Source organism: Pristiophorus japonicus, chromosome 6 (assembly GCF_044704955.1).
Source record: "Pristiophorus japonicus isolate sPriJap1 chromosome 6, sPriJap1.hap1, whole genome shotgun sequence".
Classification (NCBI taxonomy): Eukaryota; Metazoa; Chordata; class Chondrichthyes; family Pristiophoridae; genus Pristiophorus; species Pristiophorus japonicus.
The window spans coordinates 123,042,924-123,061,136 of NC_091982.1; the positions used below are offsets into that span (position 1 = coordinate 123,042,924).

General features: G+C 47.3%; 1 protein-coding gene across 1 annotated transcript in view; it reads left to right on the forward strand.

The window, feature by feature from the left end:
• Positions 1 to 18,213, forward strand: part of LOC139266163 (sodium- and chloride-dependent neutral and basic amino acid transporter B(0+)-like) — a 287,898-nt gene that overhangs the window by 79,616 nt on the left and 190,069 nt on the right. Inside the window, exons 9-10 of the mRNA XM_070884004.1 lie at positions 632 to 860; positions 10,443 to 10,568. Coding sequence (XP_070740105.1) covers positions 632 to 860; positions 10,443 to 10,568 — 355 coding nt within the window. The remainder of the gene's footprint in view (positions 1 to 631; positions 861 to 10,442; positions 10,569 to 18,213) is intronic.

Genomic DNA, 18,213 nt, shown 5'->3' on the forward strand with positions numbered 1-18,213 from the left:
TCAATAGTCAGATGTGTGTCCACTCAACGTACGTGGAGGTCAGTTGGTTTCAGCATGATGGTACGTACGTTGGCTATCAGAATGTGGAGAGGTAGCTATTGCCATTGCGATCTGGCCTTTTGTTAGTGGCTTTCTACTGCCCTTCAGATATGACCCTTTATCATTTGTTGCAAAGCTTTTGGCGGGAGTTTCAACGTTGATGCCTGGCCGGAATGGATTACCCATCGGTTGTAGCAACAGGCTAACTTCCATACTGTTGATTTCAACGTGTGCAATTAAACTTAATACCTGACCAATGACCTAAAACAATGTCCCTCTTTAATTGTTGCTGCTTTCAATAAAAGAATGGAGCCCATTGAGTGACGGTGAACTTTAGAAATCATGGCTGATGGTGGAAAGCATTGAAGCTCCTGGAGGTAATTGGGCAGCAAGTAATAGACAGGGAGGCAGAACAATGGCCCGACTATTTAAGGGCGACATTATTGACCAGAGGGAGCTTCATTCAGTCAGCTCACCATTGAACTGTGGGACGAACCCACCCCTTGTTCCTACTGGTTAATGTTATTTTATCTGTTGAATGATTTCAAGTAAAATCTCCCGGTGTTGACTAATTCTACCTTCTATTTACCAGGTCTGGAAAGATGCTGCAACACAAGTTCTCTATTCTGTTGCAGTGTCTTTTGGAGGCTTAATAACACTGTCATCCTACAACAAATTCCACAACAACTGCTACACAGATACCATCATTGTCTGCGTTGTTAATTGTGCAACGAGTGTGTTTGCTGGATTTGCCATCTTCTCCATCCTCGGACACATGGCACATATACAAGACAAGCCAGTTTCAGAGGTCGCACAGTCAGGTAACTGCAGGTCAAATTCTGGTCAACTGTTTCCAAACTATAGTGCTGTGACTGTTCTGGCCAATGTTTGCAGTCTTCATGGAAAATTGGATGAAATCACATAATTGTAATCCCTGAAACTCCAGTAATAATCCCAGAATCCCATGCAATTAACAACAGCAACAACCTGTATTTATATAGCGTCCTTAACACAGTGAAACATCCCAAGGCGCTTCACAGGAGTGTTATGAGACAAAAAAATTGACACCGAGACACAAAAGGAGAAATTAGGGCAGGTGACCAAAAGTTTTGTCAAAAAGGTAGGTTTTAAGAAGCGTCTTGAAGGAGAAAAGAGAGGTAGAGAGGCGGAGAGGTTTAGGCACGGAGTTCCAGAGCTTTGGGTCGAGGGAACAGAACGCACGGCATTGACGTATTCGGTCACCATAAACCAGTGGCCCTGGTTATGACATAGCGTTCATCAATTTTGTTATGTATTTAAGCCCTTGTAACCTGCATCACACCTGACCACCAGAGGGCCTACCTGTTGGAGTCCCAAAGGATCCCAGCATCTCTTGGGAGCACAGTATATAAGCTGGCCACCCACAAGGTACCTGCACTCTGGAACTTTAATAAAGGAGCTAAAGTCATACTTGCTCATTACACACAGTACTCAGTCTGACCATTTATTATAAGTGCAACAATTGGCGACGAGGTAACGAACAACTGCGCGAAAATGCAAAGAACAGTCGGCATCCTGGAGAAGTTCTCAGAGGGGGACGATTGGGAGGTCTTCATGGAGAGACTTTGTGGCCAACGAGTTGGAAGGAGACAAGAACGCGACCAAACGAAGGCCAATCCTCCTAACTATCTTTGGGGCAAAGACCTGTGGCTCATGAAGAATCTCCTGGCCCCAGCAAAGCCAACAGAGAAATCCTATGAAGAATTGTGTACGCTGGTCTTGGAGCACCTAAATCCTAAGGAAAGCGATTTGATCGCGAGATATCGGTTCTACACGTGTCAATGATCGGAGGGCCAGGAAGTGGCGAACTACGTCGCCAAACTAAGGCACCTTGCAGGACATTGTGATATTGAGGGATTCCTAGTAAAAATGCTCAGAGACTTTTTTCTACTGGGATTAGGCATGAGACAATCCTTCGCAAACTGTTGAATGTAGAAACTCCGAATCTGAGTAAAGCCATAACGATAGCCCAGGCATTTATGTCCACCAGCAACAACACCAAGCAGATTTCGCAGAACAAAGAAGTTTCGGCCAGTACTGTGCATAAAGTAACATCGGTTTTGAGCAGAAATGTACAGGGCAGAATGTACACGTTGGCTGCTGTGGCCCGACCTCAATTGACCCAGAGTCCGCCATCATCTGTTAATGCGAGGCAGTTAACACCCTGTTGGCGCTGCGGAGGTGATCATTGGCCCCGTCAATGCCGCTTTAAACACTATGCTTGCAATGGCTGCAGAACAATGGGACGCCTCCAACGAATGTGCAGGCGAGCTGCAAACCCTGCAAACCACCACGTTGCAGAGGAAGATCGGTCCACAGTGGATCAGACGGAATTGGAAACTCATACAGAGGAGGCAGAGGTGTACACATTCACGACGAAATGCCCACCAATAATGTTGAAAGTTGAACTGAATGGTATTCCAGTGTCTATGGAGCTGGACACGGGTGCAAGTCAGTCCATAATGAGTAAAACGGCCTTCGACAGGCTGTGGGGAAAGAAGGCATACAGGCCCAAGCTCAGCCCCATTCACACCAAACTGAGGACTTACACAAAGGAACTAATCCTGGTAATTGGCAGTGCTGAAATCAAAGTCTCCTATGATGGAGCAGTACACGAACTCCCGCTGTGGATTGTACCAGGGGATGGCCCCACGTTGTTTGCAGAAGCTGGCTGGGGGAAATCCACTGGAACTGGGACGACATCCGAGTGCTTTCGTCTGTCGACGACACTTCATGTGCCCAGGTTCTAAGCAAGTTCCCTTTGCTAATCGAGCCAGGCATTGGAAGCTTTTGGGGGGCGAAAGTGCAGATCCATTTGGTTCCCGGTACGCGACCCATCCACCACAAGGCTCGGGCAGTGCCGTACATAATGGGTGAAAAAGTGGAGATCGAGCTGGACAGGCTGCAACATGAAGGCAGCATCGTGCCGGTGGAATTCAACGGGCCAGTCCGATTGTTCCGGTACTCAAGGAGGACAGTACAGTTAGAATTTGCGGGGACTATAAAGTAACGATTAACCATTTTTCGCTGCAGGACCAGTACTCGCTACCCAAGAAAGATGACCTATTCGCGACCCTGGCTGGAGGGAAGACATTCACCAAGCTGGACCTGACCTCGGTCTATATGACGCAGGAGCTGGAGGAATCTTCGAAAGGCCTCACCTGTATCAACATGCACAAAGGTCTGTTTATCTACAACCGGTGCCCGTTCGGGATTCAGTCGGCCGCAGCGATCTTCTAGCGGAACATGGAGAGCCTGCTAAAGTCAGTTCCTTGCACAGTGGTCTTCCAGGAAAACATATTGGTTACAGGTCAGGACACCATGGAGCATTGAAGAATCTGGAGGAGGTTCTTAGTCAGTTGGATCGCATGGAACTCAGGTTGAAACGCTCGAAGTGTGTTTTCCTGCCACAGGACGTCGAATTCTTAGGAAGGAAAATCGTAGCAGATGGCATCAGACCCACCATTCAGGAAGGATAGAATAAAAGGAAAAGGAGGTGGGGTAGCATTGCTGGTTAAAGAGGAGATTAATGCAATAGTTAGGAAGGACATTAGCTTGGGTGATGTAGAATCTATATGGGTAGAGCTGCAGAACACCAAAGGGCAAAAAATATTAGTGGGAGTTGTGTACAGACCTCCAAACAGTAGTAGTGATGTTGGGGAGGGCATCAAACAGGAAATTAGGGGTGCATGCAATCAGGATGCAGCAGTTATAATGGGTGACTTTAATATGCACATAGATTGGGCTAACCAAACTGGAAGCAATACGGTGGAGGAGGATTTCCTGAAGTGCATAAGGGATGGTTTTCGAGACCAATATGTTGAGGAACCAACTAGGGAGGAGGCCATTTTAGACTGGGTGTTGTGTAACGAGAGAGGATTAATTAACAATCTCATTTGCGAGGCCCCTTGGGGAAGAGTGACCATAATATGGTGAAATTCTGCATTAGAATGGAGAATGAAACAGTTAATTCAGAGACCATGGTCCAGAACTTAAAGAAGGGTAACTTTGAAGGTATGAGGCATGAATTGGCTAGGATAGATTGGCGAATGATACTTAAGGGGTTGACTGTGGATGGGCAATGGCAGACATTTAGAGACCTCATGGATGAACTACAACAATTGTACATTCCTGTCTGGCGTAAAAATAAAAAAGGGAAGGTGGCTCAACCGTGGCTATCAAGGGAAATCAGGGATAATATTAAAGCCAAGGAAGTGGCATACAAATTGGCCAGAAATAGCAGCGAACCCGGAGACTGGGAGAAATTTAGAACTCAGCAGAGGAGGACAAAGGGTTTGATTAGGGCAGGGAAAATGGAGTACGAGAAGAAGCTTGCAGGGAACATTAAGACGGATTGCAAAAGTTTCTATAGATATGTAAAAAGAAAAAGGTTAGTAAAGACAAACATAGGTCCCCTACAGTCAGAATCAGGGGAAGTCATAACGGGGAACAAAGAAATGGCGGACCAATTGAATAAGTACTTTGGTTCGGTATTCACTAAGGAGGACACTAACAACCTTTCGGATATAAAAGGGGTCAGATGGTCTAGTAAGAGGGAGGAACTGAGGGAAATCGTTATTAGTCGGGAAATTGTGTTGGGGAAATTGATGGGATTGAAGGCCGATACATCCCCAGGTCCTGATGGACTGCATCCCAGAGTACTTAAGGAGTTGGCCTTGGAAATAGCGGATGCATTGACAATCATTTTCCAACATTCCATTGACTCTGGATCAGTTCCTATCGAGTGGCGGGTAGCCAATGTAACCCCACTTTTTAAAAAAGGAGGGAGAGAAAAAACAGGGAATTATAGACCGGTCAGCCTGACATCGGTAGTGGGTAAAATGATGGAATCAATTATTAAAGATGTCATAGCAGCGCATTTGGAAAGAGGTGACATGATAGGTCCAAGTCAGCATGGATTTGTGAAAGGGAAATCATGCTTGACAAATCTTCTGGAATTTTTTGAGGATGTTTCCAGGAGAGTGGACAAGGGAGAACCAGTTGATGTGGTATATTTGGACTTTCAGAAGGCTTTGGACAAGGTCCCACACAAGAGATTAATGTGCAAAGTTAAAGCACATGGGATTGGGGGTAGTGTGCTGACATGGATTGAGAACTGGTTGTCAGACAGGAAGCAAAGAGGACAAGTAAATGGGTACTTTTCAGAATGGCAGGCTGTGACTAGTGGGGTACCGCAAGGTTCTGTGCTGGGGCCCCAGCTGTTTACATTGTACATTAATGATTTGGACGAGGGGATTAAATGTAGTATCTCCAAATTTGCGGATGACACTAAGTCGGGTGGCAGTGTGAGCTGTGAGGAGGATGCTATGAGGCTGCAGAGCGACTTGGGTAGGTTAGGTGAGTGGGCAAATACATGGCAGATGAAGTATAATGTGGATAAATGTGAGGTTATTCACTTTGGTGGTAAAAACAGAGAGACAGACTATTATCTGAATGGTGACAGATTAGGAAAAGGGGAGGTGCAACGAGACCTGGGTGTCATGGTACATCAGTCATTGAAGGTTGGCATGCAGGTACAGCAGGCGGTTAAGAAAGCAAATGACATGTTGGCCTTCATAGCGAGGGGATTTGAGTACAGGGGCAGGGAGGTGTTGCTACAGTTGTACAGGGCCTTGGTGAGGCCACACCTGGAGTATTGTGTACAGTTTTGGTCTCCTAACCTGAGGAAGGACATTCTTGCTATTGAGGGAGTGCTGCGAAGGTTCACCAGACTGATTCCCAGGATGGCGGGACTGACCTATCAAGAAAGACTGGATCAACTGGGCTTGTATTTACTGGAGTTCAGAAGAATGAGAGGAGACCTCATAGAAACGTTTAAAATTTTGATGGGTTTAGACAGGTTAGATGCAGGAAGAATGTTCCCAATGTTGGGAAGTCCAGAACCAGGGGTCACAGTCTAAGGATAAGGGGTAAGCCATTTAGGACCGAGATGAGGAGAAACTTCTTCACCCAGAGAGTGGTGAACCTTTGTGGAATTCTCTACCACAGAAAGTTGTTGAGGCCAATTCACTAAATATATTCAAAAAGGAGTTAGATGTAGTCCTTACTACTAGGGGGTTCAAGGGGTATGGCGAGAAAGCAGGAATGGGGTACTGAAGTTGCATGTTCAGCCATGAACTCATTGAATGGCGGTGCAGGCTCGAAGGGCTGAATGGCCTACTCCTGCACCTATTTTCTATGTTTCTATTCTATGTTTCTATGCCAAGACGGAGGCCATCAAGAACGCGCCGCGACCACAGAACGTGCTGGAGCTGCGGTCATTCCTGCGACTCCTTAACTACTTCGGTAATTTTCTACCTGGGTTAAGCACCCTGCTAGAACCCCTACATGCGCTACTACGCAAGGGATATGGGGGAATTCACAAGAGGCTACTTTTAAGAAAGACAGAAACTTATTGTGTTCTAACAAACTGCTTGTCCTGTATAACCCATGTAAACGTTTGGTGTTAGCTTGCGATGCGTCATCATACGGGGTCATTACAACAGGCTAATGAATCAGGAATTTTGCAACCAGTTCCGTATGCATCCAGGAGTTGTCCAAAGCCAAAAGGGCCTACAGCATGGTTCAAAAAAGAGTCTCTGGCGTGTGTTTATCGGGTAAAAAAAATGCATCAGTACTTATTTGGCCTCAAGTTCGAGCTTGAAACTGACCACAAGCTGCTCATATCGCTATTCTCGGAGAGCAAATGGATTAATACCAATGCCTCTGCCCGCATCCAAAGATGGACACTCACGCTGTCGGCAACTATGTAATCCGCCACAGACCGGGCACAGAGAACTGCGCAGATGCTCTCAGTCGGCTACCATTGCCCACCACCGGGGTGGAAATGGCACAGCCAGCGGACTTGCTCATGGTCATGGAGGCATTTGAGAATGAGAAATCCCCCGTTACGGCTCGCCAGATCAGGACCTCGACCAACCAGGATCCTTTACTGTCCTTGGTAACAAACTGTTTCCTCATGGGAGCTGATCCAGTGTCCCAGTGGAGATGCAGGAAGCGATTAAGCCGTTCCACAGACGCAAAGATGAGCTGTCCCAGCAGGCAGACTATCTTTTGTGGGATAATCGCAGAGTCTTGCCCAAGAAAGACAGAGACACATTTATTTGCGAACTGCACAACACCCACCCAGGCATCGTAATGATGACAGCCATAGCCAGATCCTACGTGTGGTGGCCTGGCATCGACTCAGATTTAGAGTCATGTGTGCGCCAGTGCAACACTTGCTCTCAGTTGAGCAATGCACCCAGAGAGGCACCCCTAAGTCCATGTAGACAATGTGGACCCATTCCTAGGCAAAATGTTTTTGATTGTCGTGGACGCTTCCTCAATGTGGATTGAATGTGCAATAATGTCTGTAGGCACATCCACGGCCACCATTGAAAGTCTACGAGCTATGTTTGCCCGATGTCCTAGTCAGCGACAATGGGCCGTGCTTCACCAGTGATGAATTCAAAGAATTCATGACCCGCAACGGGATCAAACATGTCACATCTGCCCCGTTCAAACCCGCATCCAACGGCCAGGCAGAACGGGCAGTTCAGACCATCAAGCAAAGCTTGAAACACGTGTCAGAAGGCTCCCTGCTGACCCGGTTGTCCCGAGTACTGCTCAGCTACCACACCAGACCCCACTCACTCATCGGGATTCCACCAGCTGAGCTGGTCATGAAAAGGGCGGTCAAAACAAGGCTCTCTCTGGTCCACCCTGATCTACTGATCACATGGAGGACAAGCGGCATCAACAAAGTGTGTAACATAGAAACATAGAAAATAGGTGCAGGAGTAGGCCATTCGGCCCTTCGAGCCTGCATTGCCATTCAACAAGATCATGGCTAAAAATTCCCTCAGTACCCCTTTCCTGCTTTTTCTCCATACCCCTTGATCCCCTTAGCGGTAAGGGCCATATCTAATTCCCTCTTGAATATATCCAATGAACTGGCATCAACAACTCTCTGCGGCAGGGAATTCCACAGGTTAACAACTCTCTGAGTGAAGAAATTTCTCCTCATCTCAGTCCTAAATGGCCTAACTCTTACCCAAAGACTATGTCCCCTGGTTCTGGACTTCCCCAAAATCGGGAACATTCTTCCCGCATCTAACCTGTCCAGTCCCGTCAGAATCTTATACATTTCTATGAGATCCCCTTCATCCTCCTAAACTCCAGTGAATAATGGCACAGTTGATCCAATCTCTCCTCATATGACAGTCCAGCCATCCCTGGAATCAGTCTGGTGAATCTTCGTTGCACTCCCTCAATAGTAAGAACGTCCTTCCTCAGATTAGGAGACCAAAACTGAACACAATATTCCAGGTCCTGTACAACTGCAGTAAGATCTCCCTGCTCCTATACTCAAATCCCCTAGCTATGAAGGCCACATACCATTTGCCTTCTTCACCGCCTGCTGTACCTGCATGCCAACTTTCAATGACTGATGAACAATGACACCCAGGTCTCATTGCACCTCCCCTTTTCCTAATCTTCCACCATTCAGATAATATTCTGCCATCGTGTTTTTGCCCCCAAAATGGATAACCTCACATTTATCCACATTATACTGCATCTGCCATGCATTTGCCCACTCACCTAACCTGTCCAAGTCACCCTGCAGCCTCTTAGCGTCCTCCTCATAGCTCACACCGCCACCCAGTTTAGTGTCATCTGCAAACCTGGAGATATTACGCTCAATTCCCTCATCCAAATCGTGAATGTATATTGTAAAGAGCTGGGGTCCCAGCACTGAGCCCTGTCACTGCTTGCCATTCTGAAAAGGACCCATTTATCCCGACTCTCCGCTTCCTATCTGCCAACCAGTTCTCTATCCACGTCAGTACATTAACCCCTATACCATGCACTTTGATTTTGCACACCAATCTCTTGTGTGGGACCTTGTAAAAAGCCTTTTGAATGTCCAAATAAACCACATCCACTAGTTTTCCCTTGTCCACTCTGCTAGTTACATCCTCAAAAAATTCCAGAAGATTCCTCAAGCATGATTTCCCTTTCATAAATTCATGCTGACTTGGACCGATCCTGTCATTGCTTTCCAAATGCGCTGCTATTTCATCCTTAACGATTGATTCCAACATTTTTTCCACTACTGTACCATGACCGCGCAAAGTTGTCATGCGATTTTGAGATCAATGTTCCTGTGTTTGTGCTCAATTATGGACTTGGTCCCAAATGGCTCACTGGCACGGTCACAGCCAAAGAGGGGAGTAGGGTATTTCAGGTCAAACTGACCAATGGACAAACGCACAGAAAACATTTGGACCAAATCAAATTGCGGTTCACCAACAGCTATGAACAACCTGAAGAGGACACCACCAACTTTGACCTTCCAACACACACACAAGTGGCAACTGACATCACAATTGACCACGAAACCGAACTCATCATCACCAGCAGCCCAGCAAGGCCAGCTGCCCAACAGCCCAGTGAAGAACTGACCAACCCACCCACACTCGCATTTGTACCGAGACGATCGACAAGGGAGCGCAAAGCCCCAGATCATCTCACCTTGTAATAAGTGTACTGTTGACTTCACAGGGGAGTGATGTTATGTATTTAACCCCTTGTAACCTGCATCACACCTGACCACCAGAGGGCCGACCTGTTGGAGTCCCAAGGGATCCCAGCATCTCTTAAGAGCACAGTGTATAAGCAGGCCACCCACGAAGTACCTGCATTCTGGAACCTTAATAAAGGAGCTAAGGTCACACTTGCTCATTACACACAGTACTCAGTCTGACCATTTATTATAAGTGTAAGAAATTCGGTGTCACATTCCTGAGCCAACTGCCTTGTGCTGTGAGTATATAAGGTGTTTGTGTATTTTGTGATTTGCTGCGGCACTTAACTACCTGCCCATTGAGGAATACGAGTGATCACACCTGATAAAACAATCAGGCGGACTCACTGCACTGTGGCCACCCTTCCGATCTGAATAAATAAAAGCATTGACATTGTTATAATGTGGGCAGGGCCACGGCAGCAGTCCAAGAAGCCTGGAGGTTTATCTGACCCTCCCCCTCGTGTTAACGTTGGTCCCTGGACAAAGGAGGGGTAGGTCTGCACGCCGAGGTACCCCCAAGTCACGTTAATTGCTCGGAACAGGAAATCCCAGCAAGCTTTGGGTGCCATGCTTCAGTCAAGCCCCAGGGAACAGGTGGGGGGATGCGGGGGACAGGAAAACTAGCTCCAGGTCTCTGAACGTTACAATGATTAACAACACTATCCAAGATTTGCGAGATTTATATATCATATTTAAATAAATAGCAGCAGTTTGCAGTATTTTCCTTTTAAGCACCATTAATTGCACCATTTCAATTGTATCCACTGTTTAGGTTTCGGTTTGGTTTTCATTGCCTACCCAGAGGCACTTGCACAGTTGCCATGGGCACCGGTATGGTCCATTTTATTTTTCTTTATGCTGGTCACCCTGGGACTCGACAGTCAGTTTGCAGCTGTAGGTAAGAACAACATCACTTAATTTAACAAATTGTTTTACACTTATAAAAGGATGTCAATCTGTTGTGTTTTGTAATATAATTTTGATTAGAAACATACAGAGAAGAGGAGGCCATCAGCCCCTTTAGCCATTCAATTAGACCATTGTTGATCTGTACATCAACTCCATTTACCTGCCTTTGCTCCGTATCCCTTAATACCCTTACCCATCAAAAATCGACCATCCTCAATCTTGAAAGCTCCAATTGTCCCAACGTATCCTCAGCCTTTTGAGGGAGAGAATTTCGGATTTCTCCTACTCGATGTGTGATAAAGTGCTTCCTGATTTCACACCTGAATGGCCTGGCTCTAATTTTAAGATTAGGTATTGTGTCAAACTGGTATTATGCCTCAGTATAATTGTCCCTCAATGGTATAGTGCCCCAATGGTACAGTATCCCAATGGTGCAATGCCCCAATGGTACAGTGCCCCAGTGGTACAATTCCCCAAAGGTACAGTATCCCAATGGTACAATGCCCCAATGGTACAATGCCCCAATGGTACAGTATCCCAATGGTACAATGCCCCAATGGTACAATGCCCCAATGGTACAGTATCCCAATGGTACATTGCTTCAATGGTATTGTGCCCCAATGATACAGTGCCCCAATGTTACAGTGCCCCAATAGAATTGTGCCCCAATGATACAGTGCCCCAATGGTACAGTACCCCAATGGTATTGTGCCCCAATGGTATTATGCCCCAATGGTACAGTGCCCCAATGGTATTATGCTCCAATGGTATTATGCCCCAATGGTATTGAGCCCCAATGGTGCAGTAGCCCAATGGTATTATGCTCCAATGGTATTATGCCCCAATGGTATTGTGCCCCAATGGTGCAGTGCCCCAATGGTATTATGCCCCAATGGTATTATGCTCCAATGGTATTGTGCCCCAATGGTACAGTGCCCCAATGGTATTATGCCCCAATGGTATTGTGCCTCAATGGTAAAGTGCCCCAATGGTATTATGTCCCAATGGGTACAGTGCCCCAATAGAATTGTGCCCCAATGATACAGTGCCCCAATGGCACAGTACCCCAATGGTATTGTGCCCCAATGGTATTATGCCCCAATGGTACAGTGCCCCAATGGTATTATGCTCCAATGGTATTATGCCCCAATGGTATTGTGCCCCAATGGTATTATGCCCCAATGGTACAGTGCCCCAATGGTATTATGCTCCAATGGTATTATGCCCCAATGGTATTGTGCCCCAATGGTGCAGTGCCCCAATGGTATTATGCCCCAATGGTACAGTGCCCCAATGGTATTATGCTCCAATGGTATTATGCCCCAATGGTATTATGCCCCAATGGTATTGTGCCTCAATGGTAAAGTGCCCCAATGGTATTATGTCCCAATGGTACAGTGCCCCAATGGTCAGTATCCCAATGGTACAATGCCCCAATGGTACAGTATCTCAATGGTACATTGCCACAATGGTATTGTGCCCCAATGATACAGTGCCCCAATGTTACAGTGCCCCAATAGAATTGTGCCCCAATGATACAGTGCCCCAATGGTACAGTACCCCAATGGTATTGTGCCCCAATGGTATTATGCCCCAATGGTACAGTGCCCCAATGGTATTATGCCCCAATGGTACAGTGCCCCAATGGTATTATGCTCCAATGGTATTATGCCCCAATGGTATTGTGCCCCAATGGTGCAGTACTCCAATGGTATTATACTCCAATGGTATTATGCCCCAATGGTATTGTGCCCCAATGGTATTATGCCCCAATGGTACAGTGCCCCAATGGTATTACGCTCCAATGGTATTATGCCCCAATGGTATTGTGCCCCAATGGTGCAGTGCCCCAATGGTATTATGCCCCAATGGTATTATGCTCCAATGGTATTGTGCCCCAATGGTACAGTGCCCCAATGGTATTATGCCCCAATGGTATTGTGCCTCAATGGTAAAGTGCCCCAATGGTATTATGTCCCAATGGTACAGGGCCCCAATGGTATTATGTCCCAATAGTACAGTGCCCCAATGGTATTATGTCCTAATGGTACAGTGCCCCAATGATATTATGCCCCAATAGTACAGTGCCCCAATGGTATTATGTCCCAATAGTACAGTGCCCCAATGATATTATGTCCCAATGGTACAGTGCCCTAATAGTATTGTGCCCCAATGATACAGTGCCCCAATGGTATTATGCTCCAATGGTGCAGTGCCCCAATAGTACAGTGCCACAATGGTACAGTGCCCTAATGGTACAGTGCCCCAATGGTATTATGACCCAATGGTACAGTGCCCCAATGGTACAATGCCCCAATGGTATTATGACACAATGGTACGGTGCCCCAATAGTACAGTGCCCCAATGGTATGATGCCTCAATGTTATTATGACCTAATGGTACAGTGCCCCAATGGTACAGTGCCCCAATGGTACAGTGCCCAATAGTACAGTGCCCCAATGGTACAGTACCCAGATGGTACAATGCCCCAATGATGCAATGCCCCAATGGTATGATGTCCCAATGGTATTGTGCTCCAATGGTACAGTGTCCCAATGGTATTATGCCCCAATGTTACAGTGCCCCAATAGTATTATGCCCCAATGGTACAGTGCCCCAATGGTACAGTCGCCCAATGGTATTATGCCCCAATATTATTGTGCCCCAATGGTACAGTGCCCCAAAGTTACAGTGCCCCCATAGTACAGTGCCCTAATGGTATTATGACCCAATGGTACAGTGCCCCAATAGTACAGTGCCCTTATGGTATTGTGCCCTAATGGTGCAGTGCCCCAATAGTACAGTGGCCCAATGGTACAGTGCCCCAATGGTATTATGACCCAATGGTACAGTGCCCCAATAGTACAGTGCCCCAATGGTATTATGACCCAATGGTACTGTGCCCCAATGGTACAGAGCCCCAGTGGTACAGTGCCCCAATAGTACAGTGCCCCAATGGCACAGTGTTCCAATGGTGCAGTGCCCAAATAGTACAGAGCCCCAATGGTACAGTGCCCCAATAGTACAGAGCCCCAATGGTACAATGCCCCAATGGTACAGTGCCCCAATGGTATTATGACCCATTGGTACAGAGCCCCAGTGGTACAGTGCCCCAATAGTACAGTGCCCCAATGGCACAGTGTTCCAATGGTGCAGTGCCCCAATAGTACAGAGCCCCAATGGTGCAGCCCCAATAGTACAGAGCCCCAATGGTACAGTGCCCCAATGGTACAGTGCCCCAATGGTATTATGTCCCAATGGTACAGTGCCCCAATGGTATTATGTCCCAATGGTACAGTGCCCTAATAGTATTGTGCCCCAATGATACAGTGCCCCAATGGTATTATGCTCCAATGGTGCAGTGCCCCAATAGTACAGTGCCACAATGGTACAGTGCCCTAATGGTACAGTGCCCCAATGGTATTATGACCCATTGGTGCAGAGCCCCAGTGGAACAGTGCCCCAATAGTACAGTGCCCCAATGGCACAGTGTTCCAATGGTGCAGTGCCCCAATAGTACAGAGCCCCAATGGTGCAGCCCCAATAGTACAGAGCCCCAATGGTACAGTGCCCCAATGGTACAGTGCCCCAATGGTACAGCGCCCCAATAGTACAGTGTCCCAATGGTACAGTGCCCCAATGGTATTATGTCCCAATGGTACAGTGCCCCAATGGTATTATGTCCCAATGGTACAGTGCCCTAATAGTATTGTGCCCCAATGATACAGTCCCCCAATGGTATTATGCTCCAATGGTGCAGTGCCCCAATAGTACAGTGCCACAATGGTACAGTGCCCTAATGGTACAGTGCCCCAATGACATTATGACCCAATGGTACAGTGCCCCAATGGTGCAATGCCGCAATGGTATTAAGGCCCAATGGTACAGTGCCCCAATAGTACAGTGCCCCAATGGTATGATGCCTCAATGGTATTATGACCTAATGGTACAGTGCCCCAATGATATGATGTCCCAATGGTATTGTGCCACAATGGTACAGTGCCCCAATGGTATTATGGCCCAATGCTACAGAGCCCCAGTGGTACAGTGCCCCAATAGTACAGTGCCCCAATGGTACAGTGTTCCAATGGTACAGTGTCCCAATGGTACAGTGCCCTAATAGTACAGTGCCCCAATCGTACAATGTCCCAATGGTACCGTGCCCCAATAATATTGTTCCCCAATGGTATTGTGCCCCAATGGTACAGTGCCCCAATGGTATTATGCCCCAATGGTATGATGCCCCAATGATCCAGTGCCCCAATAATATTGTTCCCCAATGTTATTGTGCCCCAATGGTATTATGCTCCAATGGTACAGTGTACCAATGGTATTATGCCCCAATGTTACAGTGCACCAATAGTATTTTGCCCCAATGGTACAGTGCCCCAATGGTACAGTCGCCCAATGGTATTATGCCCCAATATTATTGTGCCCCAATGGTACAGTGCCCCAAAGTTACAGTGCCCCCATAGTACAGTGCCCTAATGGTATTATGACCCAATGGTACAGTGCCCCAATAGTACAGTGCCCTAATGGTATTGTGCCCTAATGGTGCAGTGCCCAAATAGTACAGTGGCCCAATGGTACAGTGCCCTAATAGTACAGTGCCCCAATTGTACAATGCCCCAATGGTACCGTGCCCCAATAATATTGTTCCCCAATGGTATTGTGCCCCAATGGTACAGTGCCCCAATGGTATTATGCCCCAATGGTATGATGCCCCAATGATACAGTGCCCCAATGGTATTGTGCCCCAATGGTATTTTGCCCTAATGGTACAGTGCCCCAATGGTATTGTGTCCCAATGGTATGATGCCCCAATGATACAGTGCCCCAATATTATTGTGCCCCAATGGTATTATGCTCCAATGGTACAGTGTCCCAATGGTATTATGCCCCAATGTTACAGTGCCCCAATAGTATTATGCCCCAATGGTACAATGCCCCAATGGTACAGTCGCCCAATGGTATTATGCCCCAATATTATTGTGCCCCAATGGTACAGTGCCCCAAAGTTACAGTGCCCCCATAGTACAGTGCCCTTATGGTATTATGACCCAATGGTACAGTGCCCCAATAGTACAGTGCCCTAATGGTATTTTGCCCTAATGGTGCAGTGCCCCAATAGTACAGTGGCCCAATGGTACAGTGCCCCAATGGTATTATGACCCAATGACACAGTGCCCCAATGGGACAGTGCCCCAATGGGACAGTGCCCCAATGGTACTGTGTCTCAATGGTATTATGACCCAATGGTACTGTGCCCCAATGATATTATGATCCAATGGTACAGTGCCCCAATGGTACAGTGCCCCAATTGTACCGTGCCACAATGGTACAGTGCCCCAAAAGTACAGTGCCGCAATGGTATGATGCGCCAACAGTATTATGACCCAATGGTACAATGCCCTGATAGTACAGTGCCCCAATAGTACAGTGGCCCAATGGTATTGTGCCCCAATGGTACAGTACCCCAATGGTATTGTGCCCCAATGGTACTGTGCCCCAATGGTATTGTACCCCAATAGTACATTACGCCAATGGTATTATGTCCCAATGGTATTGTGCCGTAATGGTACAGTGCCCCAATGGTATAATGCTCCAATGCTATTGTGTCCAATGGCACAGTGCCCCAATGTTATTATGTCCCAATGGTACATTGCCCCAATGGTATGATGCCCCAATCATACAGTGCCCCAATATTATTATGCCCCAATGGTATTATGCCCCAATGGTACTGTGCCCCAATGGTACAATGCCCCAATGGTATATTGCCCAAATATTATTGTACCCCAATGGTACAATGCCCCAATGGTACAGTGCTACAATGGTGCAGTGCCCCAATAGTACAGAGCCCCAATGGTGCAGCCCCAATGGTACAGAGCCCCAATGGTACAGTGCCCCAATGGTACAGTGCCCCAATGGTACAGCGCCCCAATATTATAGTGTCCCAATGGTACAGTGCCCCAATGGTATTATGTCCCAATTGTACAGTGCCCCAATGGTATTATGTCCCAATGGTACAGTGCCCTAATAGTATTGTGCCCCAATGATACAGTGCCCCAATGGTATTATGCTCCAATGGTGCAGTGCCCCAATAGTACAGTGCCACAATGGTACAGTGCCCTAATGGTACAGTGCCCCAATGGTATTATGACCCATTGGTACAGAGCCCCAGTGGTACAGTGCCCCAATAGTACAGTGCCCCAATGGCACAGTGTTCCAATGGTGCAGTGCCCCAATAGTACAGAGCCCCAATGGTGCAGCCCCAATAGTACAGAGCCCCAATGGTACAGTGCCCCAATGGTACAGTGCCCCAATGGTACAGCGCCCCAATAGTACAGTGTCCCAATGGTACAGTGCCCCAATGGTATTATGTCCCAATGGTACAGTGCCCCAATGGTATTATGTCCCAATGGTACAGTGCCCTAATAGTATTGTGCCCCAATGATACAGTCCCCCAATGGTATTATGCTCCAATGGTGCAGTGCCCCAATAGTACAGTGCCACAATGGTACAGTGCCCTAATGGTACAGTGCCCCAATGGTATTATGACCCAATGGTACAGTGCCCCAATGGTACAATGCCGCAATGGTATTATGGCCCAATGGTACAGTGGCCCAATAGTACAGTGCCCCAATGGTATGATGTCCCAATGGTATTGTGCCCCAATAGTACAGTGCCCCAATGGTATTATGGCCCAATGGTACAGAGCCCCAGTGGTACAGTGCCCCAATAGTACAGTGCCCCAATGGTACAGTGTTCCAATGGTACAGTGCCCCAATGGTACAGCGCCCCAATAGTACAGTGTCACAATGGTACAGTGCCCTAATAGTACAGTGCCCCAATGGTACAATGCCCCAATGATACAGTGCCCCAATGGTATTGTGCCCCAATGGTATTTTGCCCTAATTGTACAGTGCCCCAATGGTATTGTGCCCCAATGGTATGATGCCCCAATGATACAGTGCCCCAATATTATTGTGCCCCAATGGTATTATGCTCCAATGGTACAGTGTCCCAATGGTATTATGCCCCAATGTTACAGTGCCCCAATAGTATTATGCCCCAATGGTACAATGCCCCAATGGTACAGTCGCCCAATGGTATTATGCCCCAATATTATTGTGCCCCAATGGTACAGTGCCCCAAAGTTACAGTGCCCCCATAGTACAGTGCCCTAATGGTATTATGACCCAATGGTACAGTGCCCCAATAGTACAGTGCCCTAATGGTATTGTGCCCTAATGGTGCAGTGCCCCAATAGTACAGTGGCCCAATGGTACAGTGCCCCAATGGTATTATGACCCAATGGTACAGTGCCCCAATAGTACAGTGCCCCAATGGGACAGTGCCCCAATGGTACTGTGTCCCAATGGTATTATGACCCAATGGTACTGTGCCCCAATGATATTATGATCCAATGGTACAGTGCCCCAATGGTACAGTGCCCCAATTGTACCATGCCACAATGGACAGTGCCCCAAAAGTACAGTGCCGCAATGGTATGATGCGCCAACAGTAGTATGACCCAATGGTACAATGCCCTGATAGTACAGTGCCCCAATAGTACAGTGGCCCAATGGTATTGTGCCCCAATGGTACAGTACCCCAATGGTATTGTGCCCCAA